This window comes from Hirsutella rhossiliensis, assembly GCF_020360975.1.
Source record: "Hirsutella rhossiliensis strain HR02 chromosome Unknown scaffold00007, whole genome shotgun sequence".
Lineage (NCBI taxonomy): Eukaryota > Fungi > Ascomycota > Sordariomycetes > Hypocreales > Ophiocordycipitaceae > Hirsutella > Hirsutella rhossiliensis.
Genome location: NW_025408673.1, coordinates 49,145 through 68,605, shown reverse-complemented (window position 1 = coordinate 68,605; position 19,461 = coordinate 49,145). Strand labels below are relative to the sequence as shown.

At 49.3% G+C, this 19,461-nt stretch overlaps 2 protein-coding genes across 2 annotated transcripts; one reads left to right on the top strand and one right to left on the bottom strand.

Moving 5' to 3' along the window:
• Positions 1 to 1,131: 1,131 nt before the first annotated feature.
• HRG_06778 (Ribonuclease H-like protein) lies at positions 1,132 to 3,146 on the top strand (the record flags this gene model as incomplete). The annotated part of the gene is made up of 8 exons (XM_044865249.1): positions 1,132 to 1,281; positions 1,344 to 1,662; positions 1,842 to 1,893; positions 1,961 to 2,026; positions 2,092 to 2,487; positions 2,545 to 2,719; positions 2,935 to 2,980; positions 3,034 to 3,146. 8 exons carry the CDS (start codon positions 1,132 to 1,134, stop codon positions 3,144 to 3,146), a joined length of 1,317 nt encoding a protein of 438 aa, XP_044719211.1.
• A 4,941-nt stretch (positions 3,147 to 8,087) lies between these two features.
• HRG_06777 (uncharacterized protein) lies at positions 8,088 to 8,815 on the bottom strand (the record flags this gene model as incomplete). Its single annotated transcript, XM_044865248.1, has 3 exons — positions 8,088 to 8,399; positions 8,556 to 8,644; positions 8,716 to 8,815. 3 exons carry the CDS (start codon positions 8,813 to 8,815, stop codon positions 8,088 to 8,090), a joined length of 501 nt encoding a protein of 166 aa, XP_044719210.1.
• Between the last annotated feature and the right edge of the window lie 10,646 nt (positions 8,816 to 19,461).

Genomic DNA, 19,461 nt, shown 5'->3' with positions numbered 1-19,461 from the left:
CCATAAGATGACTTTCCAGTCCAGGACCCACTCTAGATGTTTTTAAAGACCCAGAGGCGCTTAGATCATCTAATTGGGGGCCTCTCATTCTTTCATTAATTTGAATATTTGTTTCCCTGTTAAGCGTGTGTTGCCAACAGAGGCACCCCTTGCTTGACAGTCATGAACCAGAATACCAAAGCATTTATAAGAGCAACAAGAGACTCATAGAGCTCGCTTGCTTCCTTGATGATCAGATGGTCCTGAGGTCTGTGAAGGCGTCAACTACTCTGGCCATTCTTAGCCGTGTGCTGCGCGTGCTTTGGGTGTATGCTCTCGTCCCCATCAAAAATACGCCTATGGCAGCAGTGGTAGATAAAGTAGGGTAATGAGAGGGGTTTATGGAGGTTAGGAAGAGAAGCATAAGGTAGGAAGGAAAAGAGAGAGATATAGAAGGAGATAACGGTATCAATAGAAAGGAACGCCCTCTAGCCAGGCTTGGAAATCGATCGTACAATCGATTTGATCGAATCGATTAATCGAATCGATTTCGATTTCGATCGATCGATTAGAAGTCCTGCTCGATCGATATCGTATCGATCCAACCTCCAATCGATCGATTTGATCGTCGTTCGCCATGTCCATACAAGGTGTCCAGGGTAGGCTGCGTAGGTTGGATGCGTGACGATGCTGCCGCCCGACGCGTCTGCCAAACACCCTGGCAAACGACCGGGGGTCCCAGGCAGCCAGTCATATCTATCTTGTTGCCGCGCGTCGCGTGTCGACAAAAGTAAATTGATCTCTCCGTCTCTTGCGTTTGCAAGTCCTCCCGTTCAACGGAATCAGTACGCGTCGCAACCAGGAATTATTTCGGGCCTCAGCCTGTCCGAGTAGACTTCATACAGATTCGACCTTATCAGCCTCGCACCCTTCGATTTGACCTCGCCCACATTGTTTACGGACGTTTCCCACCATGGACGCGCTTGATGAGGACATAGAGATCGCCTCCTCCACGCCGCCGCCTTCCGAGCCGACAACCAGTTCAGCATCAACTAAATATGCACCCATGGGGTTTCCAGATTATGAAGCTTGGACGACTGATAAATTTGGGCGGTTAGAGAACGGACGTGGTGGTGGCAATTCGGATTCAGAATGAAGGACAACAGGTCACGGCCCCACAAGATCGTATGGATCTGCGAGAGATGCTTCCTCCGGGACAGGCCGAAGACAGCACATTACGTCTTCATCGCTTCGACTGGGGGAAGCGTCGTCCGACATCTGAGGAAGGAGCACAAAGTCGTGGTTTGTGCCACCTCTCCGTACCCCATCTCCACGTCGTTCGATCATGCCCGCTAACTTGTCAGCCACCTTCTAGACAACGTGCAGGCTCAGTTACCGGGAGTGGAGGTGCAGAACGGAACCTGCTTGATATGCTTCGCGCCGATCCGACGAACCCTCGAGATCAGACTCTTCTCAGCAATCTGCATACGTTATTCGATCCGAAGATGAATCAACTGCTCCTGCTCGACTGGCTTACATATCATAACCTCCCCTTTAATGTCGTAAACTCTGAGCGCTTCAGACGACTCCTTCTCTACAACAACCCGGCTCTCCAGGAAGGCCAGATACCAACTGGCAAAACGCTTGTGAATCTGCTACTAGATGAGTATAATCGCGCTCTTGGTCCGCTTTGCGAGCTGCTTCAAAGAGCGAGAAGTATGATTCATTTTACCTTTGATGGCTGGACTTCCGACAAAACACATCATTCCTCGGTATCAACGCCCACTTTATCGACCAAGATTGGAACCAATGGGGAATCCTCTTGGCTTTGCTGGCTCTCGCGAAACGCCATACTGGAGCAGCGCTTGCAGATGAAGTTGCAGATACAATATGCGCGTTTGGTCTTGAAGACAGGTATAGAACCACAGTCAACACTTCTTGGGTCCGTTAGCTGACAATCTTGACTGTTATCCGGCGTCAGAATCGGGTACTACACGCTTGACAACGCTACGAATAATGATACGGCTGTGGAAGCGCTTGCCGCTGAGTTCGATTTCGACAGGGAAGAGCGTCGCATCCGCTGCGCCCTCATTTTCTGAACCTGGCCGTCAGGGCTATGATGTACGGCAGCAAAAGGGATAATTTCAACGAGTTGCTTGCTCATTGGGGCGATAAGGACTTTGTGGCTGAAGAGGAAGAGCAGCGCCAGTTGTCCGACGCTATCAATGAGCTGGCGACCGACGACGACTTCTGTGTGCCGAGCATGGAAGAAGGATTCGAGGTTGAAACAGTCCCAGAAGGCAGTCAGGATCAGGACGTACTGCCCGACATCATCAATGGCGAAGAAGTGGACAAGTACCGCAAGTTTGGGCCATTTGGCAAACTTCACAATATTGGCATTGCTCTTCGAACGAGCAGTCAACTTCTCGAGGTCTTTTACGAAGCTCAACGGCAAACCGCTCCTACTGAACCTATTCTTACGTGGGTTCAAAACGTCTGCACTCGCTGGCAATCCGATGAGGCGATGGCCTCACGCGCTCTGCTGAAGCGTACGGCTTTGAACAGGATGTTTTCCATCATCGAGGAACGATGGCTTGGCAAAGGCGGCAAAGAACAGGACAAACCAGCGATACTGAAAGAACAACTTTCCTTGAAGAATGGAAGGTCGTTGTTGCGGTTCAGAAGATCCTTCAGCCATTCAAGATCGCCTCGAAGCAACTCCAGGGCGAGGGTATTGCTGGTAAACGCTCCACGTCAGGAGGGTTCGATGAGTACTTCCCGGTGGTAGAGATGCTCTTGACCACCTCGAACTAGCAGTTCAGGAGTTATAATCGAAGAGAACGAAGATCAGACCATGAAAGAGGTTCACCTGTTCAATGACATGGACGCAAGAACTCGCAGGGTTTTGAAGATTTACATCAAGCTCGGATGGAAGAAGCTGAACGACTACTATAGCAAGCTGACCTCAACCGCATATGTAGCGGCAGTGGTGTTCCACCCTGCAAGAAGTGGCGCGCTCTGGAACGGCTTTGGAGCCAACTCCCGTCTCGTCAGACGTCGGAGTGGGAAAGAACATATGCGAGAAGCTTAGCGACAGTCTGGAAAGAGAGGTACAAGAACATGGCTCATCGGCAATCCTGCGATGGTGTTTCAGCGGATACGACTAATAGTGGCTTGGACTATATTGAGCGTCGATTGGCGTTTAGTCGATCATTGGCTTGCCCTGAGCCTCGAGGGCGGCAAATTAAAGGACCAAAGCAGTCAACCGCCTTGCAAGAACAGGACGAGCTTGATCAGTACCTATCAGAGCCGCCGGTGGAAAATATCGCATACAAAACGGACCCAATCGCTTGGTGGAAGGACGTTGGTGTTGCGCGGTTTCCTCGGCTGTCTTATATGGCTGTTGACTACCTTACCATCGCGTCGTCTTCAGCAGGAACGGAAAGAGATTTTAGCAGCTGTGGGAGGATGATAACACCACTGAGATCTCGCCTACGACGCCATATTGTGGCGATGGCGCAGTGTCTTCGTTCCTGGAGTAAAGCTGGCATCTATCAGCCGACACTTCCTCTTGGTCTGCTTGAAGGGGACAATTGGAGGCAAGTTCTTCAACTGATGGGCAAGATCACCTAGATAGGGATGATTTTTAGTATTGATCGATTCGATCGTCGATCGATTCGAATCAAACAGCGATCGATCGATATCGATCGATTGAAGGTGACGATCGATAAAATTCGATCGATCAGGCTCGAAAATCGATCTATAAGATCGATTTCCAACTCTGCCTCTAGCCAGCGACAGGGGGAGGAGGCTCTTTTTATAGGCGTGGGCCGCGTGTGTGCGTCACAGGCGGTGTCAGTTTCCCCTGCTAATGTAGGTAGCGGTCAAGGAACTCCGGGGGAAGTGCTGTGGACGTCTAAGAGCCTAAGGAACTAGTAGCACATAGGGCTATGCAACCTAGGTAGGAAAGGAAGCTCCATAGGCCTGGCTACCTTTAATTATATAGATACTGAAACTAAAGTAGATGCCAAACTAGTACTTATAATTATATCGTAGGATAGGTGCTGGGATTCCGAATATAGCGCTTATTTTTCTCAGATTATAAACATACCCTTTGGCACTAGCTGCCGAATCGCCCCGTATTGATCTTTAGTAAGCAAACGATCTTTCTCTACCGACATATTGTAGTCATTAAATTCCAAGTTGAGTGTTGCCAGGACTTAGTATATGTTTATCCATTCCGCATCCAAAACCATTAGCCATAAGCGGGGCAACAGTGTGGTACCAAAGACGAAATGGCCTGGTAGTATTGGTTGCTTGACGGACCAAGAATGTTTGGTTGTCGATACGTCTAGGGCAGAGACTTCTCTCCATAAGTTTCTAACGTGAAAAATGTAGCTGGACTTAGAAAGTTAAGACTCAATTATAAGGGGGTTTTAAACAGGCCCCACTTCTAGCTACCAGGCCACTAGAAATTAGTCCTGGAGTGAGAGCCCCAGTCCCGTAAATTCATGTATAAGCTGATGGAAAAGAACAGACAAAAGTGAGGTGATCACTCCGACAGGTGCACTGCAGGTGGCTCCTGTAGTGTGTAGAGGTGCTGGTGACAGTGTGACACATGCATTCCCGATCTCCGCCCTAGACCGCTTATATGTGTATTTATGCAACAGCGGGGGCTAGGTACGGGATCTTAGTGCTAGCGGGCGCGCGCTAATGCCAACTGCACTCTAATAACTTATATCCCAACTCTGGTCGGTCCCTGAAGGCATTGTCGGTTCCCCGAGGCATTAACGGTCTCGTCCGGGGACCAGTCTTTTGGTACGATAGGGCGCAGGAAGCGGCGTCCGCGATAATTATAGCTATAATACTAGAACCCCATGGAGATCTTCTATTAGATGTACTTTGACGGCGACATCGACTTCAAGGGCGACTGACCTACGCGGGGACCCACTATTTATTAACATACTTTCAAAGGCAGAAGGAGGACTTTTGTTATTCTGTTATGAAGGAGATATAAGCACTAGACTCGTAGAACTCGTTACATAAGTCGAGAAGTATGATTACTCTCTACTATCTCTTAGACCTACCGCAGAACCTCTCTCTCTCGTCTAATTGCCACTGGTGAAAAAATGTGTCTGCTTGAGATGCTTGTTGCTCTAAATCTCCGTCAGGTAAAACAAGGAGGAAGTCCCTCCCCTACAGTCACTAGTATGTCAGAAATCAGGCCTCCCCCGTCTAGGTAATTAGATAGAGTGTTTTGCATCATCTTGCCTAGTTAGCTGTGCTCTAAGGAGTGTCTTCCCTATGTGTGCGACATTGCGTGTTGCGACAAAGTAGGGTGTTGCGACAAAGTAGATGTTGCGACAAAAGTCCGAAGGGGACATGCTCGATTAATGGAGTATCTTACTAGCAATCAATGATTACAGTGCCGTGGCAGTGAGCGACGTTGGGGTCGTTATGCCTGGTACGTCGCTGAATGTAATTTCAGAGTTAGATGCGTACGAACGGACCTTCTCAACTTACGGCTAAGATTCTAAATCGAGTTTGACCATAAAAACACAATTATTTAATTTAGTCACGAAGTTCTTAGGGTCTCAGGTAGATAGTCCGCATATATCGACATTGATATCGTATCGACAGTACCAGTAACCGCTCTGTTAGATTTAAAGCCCTGTCGGCATGCAGTCTAGATTAAATAGTGAATAGCTAAGGGCTTCACGCCGTATACTCGTTAATAGTAGAAAAATATAGTCTAGTATACCGTATTAGAAAGTCTTTCCAACAGCCTTGACCATATATGTTCCCCTTTGCCTTTTTGTTGCAATATCTGTATGCTCTGGAATCTTTCTGGACTGTCTATCCCATCTAAAGTCATGTGTCAAAGGTGCGCCGCGACCGGACCGGTCGCCCGTGCGCGTGGGTTCTTATAAGCAAGTGTGAGGGGTAGTCTGGCACGAAGTGCGAAGACTGACGGATCTTTTGGTACCTCTCCGCAGGCTGCTACACAACTATAGTAAGACTTCGATCCAATCTAACACCATGTTTTAGGTCACGATAGTAAGACTAGGTGGGGATATCCAGTATGACAACTTCCTCGGTACTTACACTTGATTTTTTCACCGCTTTAAAGGACATCTGGAGACTTAATGTTGCAATCTACTATACCAACTTAATACGTAGACGAAACTGCGGCGAGAGATCGAGACTACGCCAGCATACCAATACTGGCAGAGTCATTCCAGGAACATATCACTCCTAAGAATTCCGAAGAAAGTCAATCATATATGTTAAGTAAAGCGGCAGTATACTATCCTACCGTTAACCTTAAAAGACCCAAGGTCCGCTTACTACTAGACCTAGTTCCTTTTATTAAGCATCAACACGATAATTGATACCTTCTATAGTCGATCTCATCGTTTAACTATACTTTGTCTCTGGATTTCTCTTAGAGAGATGAAGCTCATTATTATCGCCGCGACCTTCCTTTTCAGGAACGGGCTTGCAGTTGCCGTTACCAACTCTATCAGCGAGGACGGTATTAGGCACGCCCGTGACGAAGACGTATCCTCTTGGGGTTATGACCAAAACCCGCCTCCCGATTTTTATCCCACCCAGTCTGATGATACGACAATTCAGACTTCGCGGCCATGTCCTGATTGGGAAAAGCTATGTCACGGGCGGTGTATCTCGAAGAAAGCAGTATGCTGCCGCCGAGGCGAGAATCCGTGCCATAAAAAATGTATTCCCAAAAAAGCAAGATGCTGTCCTTATGGCTCCTGCCATAGGGACACCTGTCAACCTGGCTTGCAGTGGGCCTTCTATAAAGGCTCGCTGGCACCTACTCCGGCAACTGCACCTGGAAAGGTTCCATTTAACCCTAAAAGCACATCCTGGTATACGACCTTTAACGTCAATGTATTCCTCCAGGGGCAGACACCAGCTATTACAGGCACGACGAGGTCATTTGGGTTGATTAAATCTGACTCGAGATGTAACAACCCTGCTATAGTCTATGGACATAACGTCGGCTCCCGGGAGTATTCTGTGGTCCAGCATGTTGGCTACTTCCATCCCAGCAAAAAAGGCACCTATACCTTTAACCCATACGAGACGGATGAAGCTGTTTATATTTGGCTTGGTGAAAAAGCTAAGTCCGGATTTACGAAGAATAACGTGGACATAGCCCGAAATTGGGGACAGACTTTGACAGCTCCTCTTCAATATTATGTAAAGAATGCTGGAGACTATATTCCATTTAGAATGCTCTGGGTAAACGCGGAGGGTTGTAGCGGATTTTCCCTTATTGTTAATGATCCGGAGGGGTATCAAATCGTCTCCCGGGAAAAAGAGTTATCTGATAAACAGTTTATCGTTGGTTGCGGTGCTGGATCTCAGGCCCCGCCGTTGGATTTTGATCGGGTTTAGGGTTAACTAGACCGCACTTAATCTAAATCGTTTAGACTTGGTTCTTTATATTGCTATGATTGATTTTCTATACCCTGCCTCTGTATATAACGGTTTCGACCTTTTCGGGCATCTACGTAGGGGCAACATAAATGCCTTTACCTTTCCTTCTCCCGAGTGATGCTATAAAGCGCTCTTCCACCTCCCCCGACCCATTCGATTTACTAATTTTGAATCCGACCTTGCTTTCACGACTACCTGCGAATAGAGTTTTTCTAAGACGACTCCGTAACTGCATCAAACGCTAGGAGAAGACGCAGCAAATTAGAAAGAGCAGCTTTTATAAACATAATGCCTCCAGACTTTAGCGCATCATTGGACATGATAGAGGCTGTGATAAAGGGTATATCAATGTATAGTTAGGTCCGAGCCATGTGTTCTTGATCTTATTTGAATCTTTCCAGGATGCTCCTCGCTGCATACAATTCACCCTGCCGTCATATCGAGCGGACCAAAGGGGGCTTTGTAGTCACAAGACTAGTATAAACACATCGCTCGAGAAAGAATTTCAAGGACAATGAGAATTGAAGTACGCAAGGTCAATGCCAACATATCAAAAAATATTTGGACTACTATACGTTGTGAAATACCAATGACATGACATTCATGGTGCAGCTCGAGGCGTCTAGAAAAGCATCGGAGGCTTATACAGCGCCTTTGCCAGGAGCCACTGGCTCCGACTTCTCCGCCTCCGCTGCTGGCTTCCCGGTCTTGGTTGCAGGCTTTTTGGTCTCGGTTGCAGGCTTGCCGGCTTTAGTCGCCGGCTTCTCGGCTCCGGACTGTCCGGAATCTGCCTCCGGTGGTTGAGTACCTGTCTTGGTCTTCGCCTCTCCCTCTCGCTGCTCGCCCTCTCCCTTTTGCTCAACCTTCTGAGCATCCTTTTGCTCGCCTTTTTGTGTTCCATTCTGGTCCACTTTCTCACTCTTCTGAGCACTCTTCTGGGCTTCCTCTCCCTTCTGTTCGCCTGTTTGCCCCTTCTCTTTCTGTACATTACCACTTTTTTTGCTCTTCTTCTCATCCTTCTCCTTTGTCTTTCGTTCGGCTTTTCTTTCTTTGGCGGCAGCCTTTTTTTCCTTCTTTCTCTCTTTTCTGTCTTCCCTGAGGTTCTTCACTGTTTCGGCAATGGCTCTACGCCTCTGAGTGTCCCTTCCCGCGAGCTCCGATCCGCCGCTGGCCAAGGACGCAGGCTCAGTGCCGATAGCTGCGGTCGGCATTAGCTTTTGAGTTCGCTATCCCGAGATGACATGACCTCTTAAAATGGTTGTGGCTTACATCGTTTCGCAATACCCTCGCTTACTGCCTGTAATGGGGCGGCAGAGATGAGAGGGGCCGAGGCAGCCATAACCAATCCAAGAACTTCGACGAGCTTCATGTTGACAAGTTCGAGCCAATGTGGTATTGAGACTGGTTCGAATAGGCTGAAAAGACTTGAAAATGCTTAGATTCAAGAAAATAATAATGGCGTAGTGAGCGCAGCTCTCAACTGCCAAGTACAAGCCACGGAGTTAATAGAGAACCAAAAGTGGAAAAAACGTGCGTAAGCGGAAAGAGAGAACAAACTCCAGCAAAAATGGCTGAGGCTTTCCTCTTATGCTCGTGGAATGAAAAGAAGTCCTGTTGAGTCGGGCTCCTATTTGTGGCCATTCACTCGTTTCAACACGAGGCCCCTTACGCTGGATCCAGATATTAGCTGTAACGTGCTTTCTTCTCCTGGCAGTTTTGAGAGAATTGAACGACGATGAGTCGCGACGAACTATAGCTGAAGCCCGGTAGGTGGATCCTCAACGACACGCCGGCGAACCGCCGCAATGATGTGACGTTGAGAAGCCTGTCATCCGGAGATGGCATGTTCCAGAAGTCGGCTAGGGAACGACGTCCCCGCATTACTTGGTTCAATATGTGGTAGTCGAGTGGGGCCAACGGCTGGAAGATGGAAGTCAGTTCATGCATCGACTCGTATCTTGAGACGGGAGCAAGAATGAATCAAATGCGCGACAGAACAAGTCCGGCGACATCATCCTTTCAGTCATCGCCTCAACCCTTCTCCAAATGCCTCGTCTAGCTTTGTAACTCGCTTGAACTCGGTTGCCTCTTTGAACGAGTACGTGAATTTACGCAGCCCTCGAGCGGAGAACACGCTGATGATAAGCTTGGGGTTCTTTAACATGATCGTGAGAGGGTGCGGGGCAGGAGTCGCCTATATTTGGGTAGATAACAGCCTGACAGCTTGACCAGTAAGTTCGTCAACCGGCAAGCACTGCACTGGGGCGGCTTGGAAACTGGAACGTACGAATAGTGCCCCCCTTTGGGATTCAGGCCGCCAGGACGAGGGGGCCAGCAGCCGGGAAGGGGCTTGGTAGTACTACGGGTGGTTTAGCGTAGAGCTTTCCACGAATTTCATGTAAGAACCATCCTCATCGTTCCAAGTGTGTGCATCATTCGCCGAGCCAGGTTAGCATTAGAATTGCCGGTATATCAGATGTGTTGCTCATTCTTTCAACGCATCCAATATCGTATCTTCGTGGCTTAATGTTGCTGTATTACCATAAAAGGTAAATTGTTCTCTAATAATTCCATTCTCATCGTAGAGATATTTTCAGTCCTTTTGGTTGACGCAACGAAGTTCAAATTCGCTCCTTTGTTCAATAACCTTTGGGCACCCCAGGTTTGGTGTGGCAAGGCTCTTAAACGCGGTTGATTTATTCAGAACTCCAGGTAGAGTGGCGGATCGAAGAGCTCCAACTCAGACACGCCTAAGTAGCTTTGACAAAGACATCTGCGAATTTGCTCAGATGGTCGTCCTCTATAGACCAAAGTAATGACGGCACAGTAAGAGAGCGTGTGTTGAAAACTTTAACTGCCCAGCCGCCTCGCAGAGCTGAGTGTGTGGGCTATCTAGCCGTTAAGAGTGGTGTCTTTTCGGAGTTTCTGCAGGCAAGGGGCTTAGATCGACGCGAAACCAACTCGATACACAGAGACTTACTCCATATCAGGCCCGCATCCTTGACAGAGCATTACGGTTGAACACTGCCCCAATCGTTCCTGGACGAGAAATGATCTCTCAAAAGAAGCAATACGCAGTGTATCACCGCGACCGCCACCAGTAGCATTTTTGTGATGATTCCAAGGTTGACTCTGCCGCCAATTACTCAATGCAGAGTTTAACATTGCTCGTAGACCCCATCCTGTCCAGCGCAATCATCTTGGAAAAATCTTGTAACCGGAATCAGCTTTGAAACATCGGACAGAGGAATGGGGCTCAGTCCCACAGGGGACCAGGTACAAGCACATCGGCCAGAAAGCTTCAATCTATCCAAAGTCTTGCTGCCTGCGATTTTAGGCGTCTGCCGGCACGCCACGCTGTAATTCGCAGCCAGGTTGGCTGAACGCCGGCAGGGTAACATCGGTGTATTAGGTGCAGCTAGGTGTCACCGACTGACTAGTCATTCTATATATGTAACTTAGGCGGCCCGACATCATTCGGACTTGACTCGTCTTACATTTCGTTGTGACCTCATTAAGGCGGAGAGAGACTAGACACGAGTGGGAGCAGGGGTATTCTGAAGCCGTGCTTTTTATAACTTTACTGACCTGGATGTATAAATCGCCAAAAAGGTCTAATTGACCGGCAATTACCGTTCACAACTCGGACTCAGTTGCATCTACAGTGGCCATAGGCGGCAGGCTGCATTTCGTAGGCGCTCTCGCAATTCGACATTATCGACCGAGCCTTTCCTTCTAGACGAGTAATCCCAAAAGATACTTGGTAGCTGTCGTGAGTCTGAAAAAAATCTCATATCAAAAACTTCACCGGACTGCGTTTCCTACAACGCGAAAGCAAGTTGCGGCAAGATTAGTTTAAAGTTATTCTCAAGTTTGCAGCGTATCTTGTTTCGACCTAGAGAGGGCGCAGTCCCCCTTACACGCGGTTTATTTAACGTCTGGCACTATGACCTCAAACGCGGGCGCGTGCTTAGTCGGTTCGCATTGGAAGGACTTGGCATATTCGACCCTTTTCTCTGCCTTGTGATGCCCGCGCCAGGGTGGCAAACCACTCAATCCCAGCAACGGTTGCTCAATATAGTTGAGCAACCGTCAACTCAATCAACTCAATCGAGTGTCTGCTGAATAAGCTTGTCAATTCAATTCATGCTCCCGTTGATTGATGGATTGATGAGATTGCCGTTGACGGTCAGGGATCCTGTAGGGTAGGTGGCCAAGGCGAAATGTAGGTACGGATTGGGTATATAGCTACCACTAACCTTACAGGTTACTCAGGCCCGTTGTAGGTAAGCCTGCTCTCCTCTTCGGGGAACAGGGCCCCCTGTTCCGTTGGAAGAGTCGACGCGCTGCGCGCATCGACGCGCTTCACAACAAAGTTCAATCTCTCGCCTCAGTTCCACTTACACTTCTCGATTCTTCCACAACGCCTTGGCTGATCTAAACATTCCTATATGCAATGAGCGAATCTCCTGAGCCTTCTTCTACTCCCTTGCCGCCATCAGGCGATTCAGGCGACTCAGGCCCCGTTCCCCATCTCGAGTGGGATGCCTTCCCTGGCATCACTTCCGCGGCTATACCAAGTCTCAACGCGCCGGCAAGCTCAAATCGTGGATCTGGAGCTTTGGGTTCGACATTGAACATCAAGCTAACGTAGATAATCGCCTCTGGGTCTGTGAGCGGTGTTTACCGAAGAAATCGCCGAAGGGACCCGTGAGCTTCGCGGCAAAGGGACCCTAAACATTGAGCGCCATCTACATGATGCTCACAATGTTATTGACCCATCAGGTAGACGGTTACCGAAGGGTTCTACAACCAACAAGCGTTCTATTGCCCAATTCTTCAACCTCGATGCCAATGACCAGAAGGAGCAAGCATTCATTAACAAGCTAAAAAACCAATTCGATAAAGATGTCTTCCAATCTCTCTTGCTTGCTTGGATCACCGAGTCGAATGTTGCCTTCCGCGCAGTTGAAGCCCTCGATTCCGGCGTCTTCTCGAATACCTCAATCCCTCGATCGCCCTGACTCAAGCCCACATGACACACTCGACTATTCGAACGAAGCTTTTCCAAGAATACCACCAGTACAAGCATATTGTGATAAAGGAACTGAGGGAGCGCCCCGGGCAGATACACCTTGCGTTTGACGGCTGGAGATCGCCCAATCGCTATGCGCTTAATGGGATTGCTGCGTTCTATCTCTAAGGAAAAGCGGCCACAGAAGATCATCCTTGGGCTCCTGAACTCCGAGAGTCTCATACTGGCGAGAATATAGCGTCGCAGGTGGCGGAAGTGATCGAATCATTCGAGATTCAAGACAAGATCGGGTATTTCACGCTTGACAATGCGAAGAATAACGATACGGCGGTAGCAGCACTGGGACACGTTTTTAATTTTTAGGGGAGCAGAGACGGGTCCGCTGCTTTGGGCATATCATCAATCTCGTGGCCAAAGCGCTGCTCTTTGGCAAAGATAATGAAGTCTTCAAATCAGAAGAGCGACTCGACCTGGACCTTGCTCGACATGATCTCTGGCGGAAGAGGGGGCCTATTGGCAAGCTCCACAACCTTGTCCACTGGATTCATCAATCGGATAGGTTAACGTACATGCTTCGGGATCTACAACGCAAGAGGGACAGTACGAAGAAACCAGTTGACGTTCTAACGGATAACATGACACGATGGTTGTCCCATTATAAGATGATGGATCGAGCCCTTCTACTGCACGACTTTCTTGACGACCTCGTCGCATTGGAACAGTTCGAATATACCCGAAGCAGGTCAAAGAAGAAAGACATGCCTGCATGCCTCCGAGATTCTGACCTGCTGACCGGTAACGACTGGACAGTGATCAGCCACTTTCGGAATATTCTTAAGCACTTCGAAAATGCCATCAAGGCCCTCGAGGAGATGCCCAGATTCGGGTGCGTAAGGGCGGCAACCTCGTGGCATACGGAACAGCATGGGATATTATCCAAGCATTCGAATATCTCCTTGAACGATTGGAAGAGGCAAAGGAATTCGCCAAGGATGTGCCTGATTCCGAGCATTTCGCGATAAACGTCGAATTGGGGTGGAAGAAGTTGGAGAAATACTATATCAAGTTGGTTGAGTGCCCGGTATATTATGCTGCAGTCGCTCTCCATCCCGCCTTGCGACTGCAATGGTTTGAGGAGGCTTGGGCTCATCGACCTGAATGGGTCCTTGAGGCACGACGGATTGTTCGGGGCATCTGGGAACGCGACTATAAGTCATTAATTCTCAGCGATGACGAGGCTATTCCGATGGTTAAACGTCGAAAGGTTGACGACTTGAACGAGTTCCAACAGTTCCGACTGAGGCACCGGCTACAAGCTGGTCAGACGGCCACAACCCGTCGTGGGCCACCTACTGCCGATGAATTCGATCGCTGGACTGTTGATATCGGCGCAGATGACGGAGACATCACGGATCCGTTCCAATACTGGCAACTCAAAGAGTCAACGTATCCCAGACTTGCTCGAATGGCCTTTGATATGCTATCTATACCGCCAATGTCAGCAGAGTGCGAGAGGGCGTTCTCATTTGCTGGGCTAATGGTCACACGACTACGCAGCCGGCTTCAGGCTAACACGATCAATGCAGGCCAGGCAATTCGGTCTTGGCTGAAGGCAGGGCTAATACCCGACTACCAGGGGATTATTGATGCTTCAGTCGATGACGATGTCTTCCCGAAGAGGTGCCCCACGAAGGACGAGAAGTTGATGGTGTTGAGGACCTTAAGTAGCTTACTAATAGGTAGGGTAGGGCATCAACTCCATCAATCAACGCAATCAATTCAACGAGGGCTTGGATTGCTCAACTCAACGAGAGGTTCGCTGATGTAAGCCGTCAATCTACTCAATTTGACTCTTTGGTTGAGTTGATTGAGTGGTTTGCCACCCTGGCCCGCGCAGCTCCATGCCTTCAAATTTGCCAATGGTCTGGATGTTACGTGATTTTCCATATCGTCCAAATGGTACGTGCAGTCTTACAAAAACAACGATCTTCCTCTATGCTATAGTCTTTAAGTAAATTGAACCTGGGAAGAGTTCATGAAGGGCTCCGTGCCCATGCAGCAGAAAACCCAGAGGTGCCCGGAACAGGAACAGCGGCGAAGAGAATCTTCTCGAAGCTGGGCGAGGCGTACACATAAGCAATCGTGCCTGAGCCTACACTTGCTGCCTGGTGTGGATAGAATACGAGGCTGCCATGATCAAGCGCAGCGAGCACTTGGCATTGCTCGTCAGCCATGTTTGGTTGCAGCATTGTATCTCCCAGCGGCAACGAGTGCCGGTCGAGATCCTCATAGCTCTGCAAGCGGAAAATGATTCCATGGAAAGAAAGCGTGCGAGAGACTTGTTGTCAATGAAGTTTGAATACATCTTGCATGGTTAGTGAGAGGTCAAAGTCTTCAGGTCATTTCACTGTAGCTTGGCGTCCCTTGATAGATGGTGCCTTAAAGATTACTGAGTTCATATGCTAACGTTAGATCGCCAGCAACCACGATGAGTGCACCTCCAAATTCGGGGTCGGTAGAAAGAACTTGTAGGTGGACGGCAAAAAGTGGGCGGTTCCAATCTATGGAACGAGGGATAAGACATCGTGCGTACTCCTGCTGTCAAAATGCCCAGGATGAGGCGTTTAATAGAGTGCGGACACTCAAAGTCTTTCCGAATTTTGGACAAGGCCACTTCTGAGTGGCGAGAAAAACGGGTCATCAGCCTGATGCGTCCGAAAACGTACTGTAGCATGGGGCGTAGACTTATGGCATGATGGGCCGGTGGAGGCGGAAGTGGTAAGTCGCGGGGTAGTTAACTATTGGGCAGGATGAGCTTCGTTGCGAGAGACACATCGCAGGGTAAGCCCTGTGAACAAGAAAATCACAAGGCGAAAAGAAGGACCAAAATGACATTCATCAACGAAACAGAACTGAGTTGATGTAAAAGAGGAAGAAAAGACAGGAGCTGTTAGTATAGGACTGAGAATGCCGGACATTGACGGGCCAGTAACATGACATTGTGCACACCTTGAAGGACCGAGGCACGGCTTAAAAACAGGAATCCTGGAAGATCCCCTGTCGCAGTGGGTGGCTGTACCAGTGTCCGGATAGACAGATCCCTAGTGACGCATGGAAGGGAAGTTCAATAATTCGTTAAGACGTTCAAACGCGAGAGAGCTGAGCCCAAGCGTCGTGGCAGGGAGCGACTCATGTTAGTGGCAACGAGCGCACGAGTACCAAAACCTGCTCCATGGGCAATGAAGCGCCCTGTTATCTTAACAGAGGAGACTTGCGCTATTCATGCCCGCTACGGCCCTATGCTAGTTTGTAACCCCGGATGGTGTCAGACTTGACGTCTAATGAGTCTTAGCAAGACTGTTGCCCATACGCCAGGTAGTGAGTGATCAGTGATCTAAGGGGTCGTAGTAGATTATGAAAGCTTGCAAAGTGAGATAGCTTGGGGCAGTGAGAGGAAACCAGACTGCTGCTTAATGTTCTGGCCTGTGTTTACATGCCGCCCGCGTGTCTCGCTCCGCGTTTTAATAGCTCTACGGTTCAATCCCAAGAGAGGCTTCCTACGAGAAATCCCGCTAAAGGAGTTGAATCCCCCAGGCAAGGCAAATGGATCTTTGATGCTCGGGTTTGCTTCTTTCCAGGACAATTGGCATGATTCGGACGCGCGTATGCCGTCATTTATATCACAGGCCCGGCGCCCGGGCGCAGAGACATGCATGCTGGACCAGCCTGGTACAGTGTACACTACCTTTCTTAGCTTATCTCGTTCTTCCCAGGAAAAAACCCCTTCAAAGCTCCAGAGCGGTTGAAAAGCTTGCTTGATGCCGTTCTAAGTGGTGGAGGCGAAAGTGGCCCTTGAGGGGGTGGCGAAAGAACGGTCCACTTGCAGTGATTCCAACAGCATTTTTATAGCACGTGGATGTGTTCTTTTATGCGTGGAAGAATATCACTGGACTTTGCAAGCGTGAGAGCCAATCGTTGAGCATGTCCGAGCAAAGGGGCAGGCGGAGCTGGGCCCGACAGCGGGAGAGAACGGTGCTGTTACAGCCGCCCCCCGTTAAGCTCTTCGGCCCAGAGCGAGACCCTGAAAATGCACTACGACACCTCTGGCGCGACCTGGACTCTTTATACAGCAGGGGTCCTTTACTCGTAGACGTCATCTAAAGCGTCTGGATGCGTGGTATCCTTTGCTCGGACATGCTTGGACATTCTCGGCCGAGGCATTGGAGAGATTGTGCATGGATAGTCTTGGTAAAGGGATTGATCTTCAAAGTTGCTTATTTGGCTAATGGCTTGACCCAAAGTTAGAGCCAAATAAATTGAACGAATCAAGTAAGGTGCAGTATCATCGCCTCGTGGGATTCGGCGGGGAGATCCTGTCATAGCCAAGACAACAACAGTAGTAAAACCAGGGTAGGGGCAAGATGCCAACTATATCCATTTCTGAGACAGTGCGCGAACACCACCACGCAGTTTTGGCATTCTGAAACGAAGGTACGCCCCTCATTCATTATCCTAGCATCTCGCCCGTCGATCCATGACATCTGCCATGATTCATGCAATTGAAACTCTTACACTCCGGAATAAGCTCCTGGCATTTCTCTTCTTACACCCTTTCAAGGCACTACTTCGCATTGTCTTATGGCGACGCTGCGCACCTTCTGATTCCGACATGAAGTTTTCGACTGCTACTCGGAACTTGGTCTCCGCGATACGACGGCCTCCAAAAGTGGCCATAATGGCCGGCACGTGGCTCGCTCGGCAAGTTGTTCCAATGAGTCAAGTCTCTTCTTCGGTGCTGATACTCAGTCTGTAGGGTGAGGTGGAATACAGAAACATTGCTTCCAGTATCTTAGAGATGACCACTCTCAACTAAAGAGACGAGTTGGTTAAACTCGGCATTCTCATCGATGTCCTCAACGGCGTGCCGGACGTCGTCAAATCGGCACGTAGGGCCCCGGCTCTACATATCCTACGCCAACGTCCTAACTGTCCGTGCAGTGCAAGATCGACTTGAACATCCGTTCAGGAGGGCCACGAAAAGCCTGAGAAATAAAGTAACACCATCGATTCAAAAAGGCCATTCCTCGAGGCTTCAACAGTCGCGAAGACCGCTGCATCACGCAGGCAAAGGTGGAACGTGCTCCGAGATGCGCGCGGCAATTGACGTACATGTCTTTCTTCTCAACATCAACAACCCTATTGAGCAGAACAAAGAGATCGCTATACGTCTCGAAAGAAGTCGTGCGCGTCGTTCCTGTTCCTGATGCCTCCAAGGACATGCCCTTTGGAACCATCGTCGCCGGTGCAGCCAAGTCGATCGTACATAACTTTAATTTCAACATCCTCATCACGCGGGATGTGGTTAACCTCGTCCAAGGCGCGAGAAGTGAAATCGACGGCAACGCCGCGGCCCAGTCGGGAATTGAGACTGTTTTCAACTCGCTCAAGAACCTCTGAAAAAAGTGGCCAGTTTGAGTGGGAGTCGAGCGTGAGTATCGGTGCATATCAAGCCGTTTCCTTGACCAATTATGAAGCAAGTTGTGATGTGGCATTCACACTGGGATCTAGCTGTCGCAATCCACGTAAACAAGGGTGGCGCAATGCCCGCATAGCCTTTCATTGAAAATTTTTAGTGCATTCGTTGACAGCGGGACGTAGGATGGGTTCGCAGGTGATGGGGTCTCAATGCGTGTTCCTATCTTATGCGTCATGCAATCATGTTGAATGGACAATGTAGTTTTTGTGCTTCAAACGCAATCAGACCCAAGATGGAAGTCGTAAATTTTAAAACTTTCTAAAATTGGTTGTTCTTAATGGTCGAGGTATCTGCCCAGAGTCATCAAGGGAAAATAATGGTGGTAAAGTGAATACCTGAGGTAGAGGACGTTTGGAAACCGAGCTGCGGTGGCCTTGTCTCCTTCCAACCACCGCTTCCAGTGCTTCCAGTGTCCGTCATCTGGGTCCTAGTCAAATGCAGCACAGCAGACGTCACCACTTTGTCCCCGGGAACGCAAATGGTCAAGATTCCCATGGGACCCCACGCAGTCTGCGAAGGCTTGGATGGCCCATGTCCAGCCACGGATATATGCCGAGAAGATTCAAGGTCCTCACCCCGGCCGCCGTCTGCGCTCTGAACCTGTTTCAGCCAGCTCGTGGCAGATGCTATCATCTCGAGGACTCGGTCATTTCCGTCTGCAAAGTACTGGAGACCGCACAAGACATTACTCGTCCCAATGTCCCTGTTGGGCAACAACCGTCAATTAGGTAAGGGATGCCTGTGTAAGCAGGGCCCAAGAAGCCACACACACACATCAACACAAGGATAGCCCATCACTACGCATTGAAGCCAAGGGAAGTTGCAATCTGGTATCAGGACATCTAGATCATCGGGGTAGGGCTATATTAGCAGCTATATCAGGGTCTGGAAGGGGTATCTATACGTATAAATACCCCCTTGGGTCTTACATAGCTCGAAGGAGGGTATGCACATTTGTCATATCAATTTATTGCCCCTGATCACTTCCCCATGCGCTCTCAAAACACCCGTTTGAGAGTCCCATAGATGTAATTGGAGCCCCACCGACCGAACCATCAGTGTTTGCCAAGTAGTGCGTAGCGGCTCCACTCGCTCGCTGTTGAGATGCGCTCTGAGAGTAGCACGTCAATGGGAGCATTCTGGATGCCCTCAGCATGAGTTCAAATGCCTCAACGACTCGCCCGCTCATGTCGGCTACAGAAGGATCGCACAGCGCATTCACGTCGCTGAATGGTATCTTGTTCAACCACAGCTTGCCGTTGTCTCGGTCATATGCCCCCATCCGCCGTCCTTATTTTGCGTTCCGCAGATCCATATGCCGGCCCGGGGGTCTTCAGTGGACCTGGTCGCTTCGGGATCATGTCTGATCAGCGCGAGAATGGCGGCGGCCGTATCGTCGACATCTGGATACAATGCCCGCAAAGAATATTTGGTCTTGATTCCA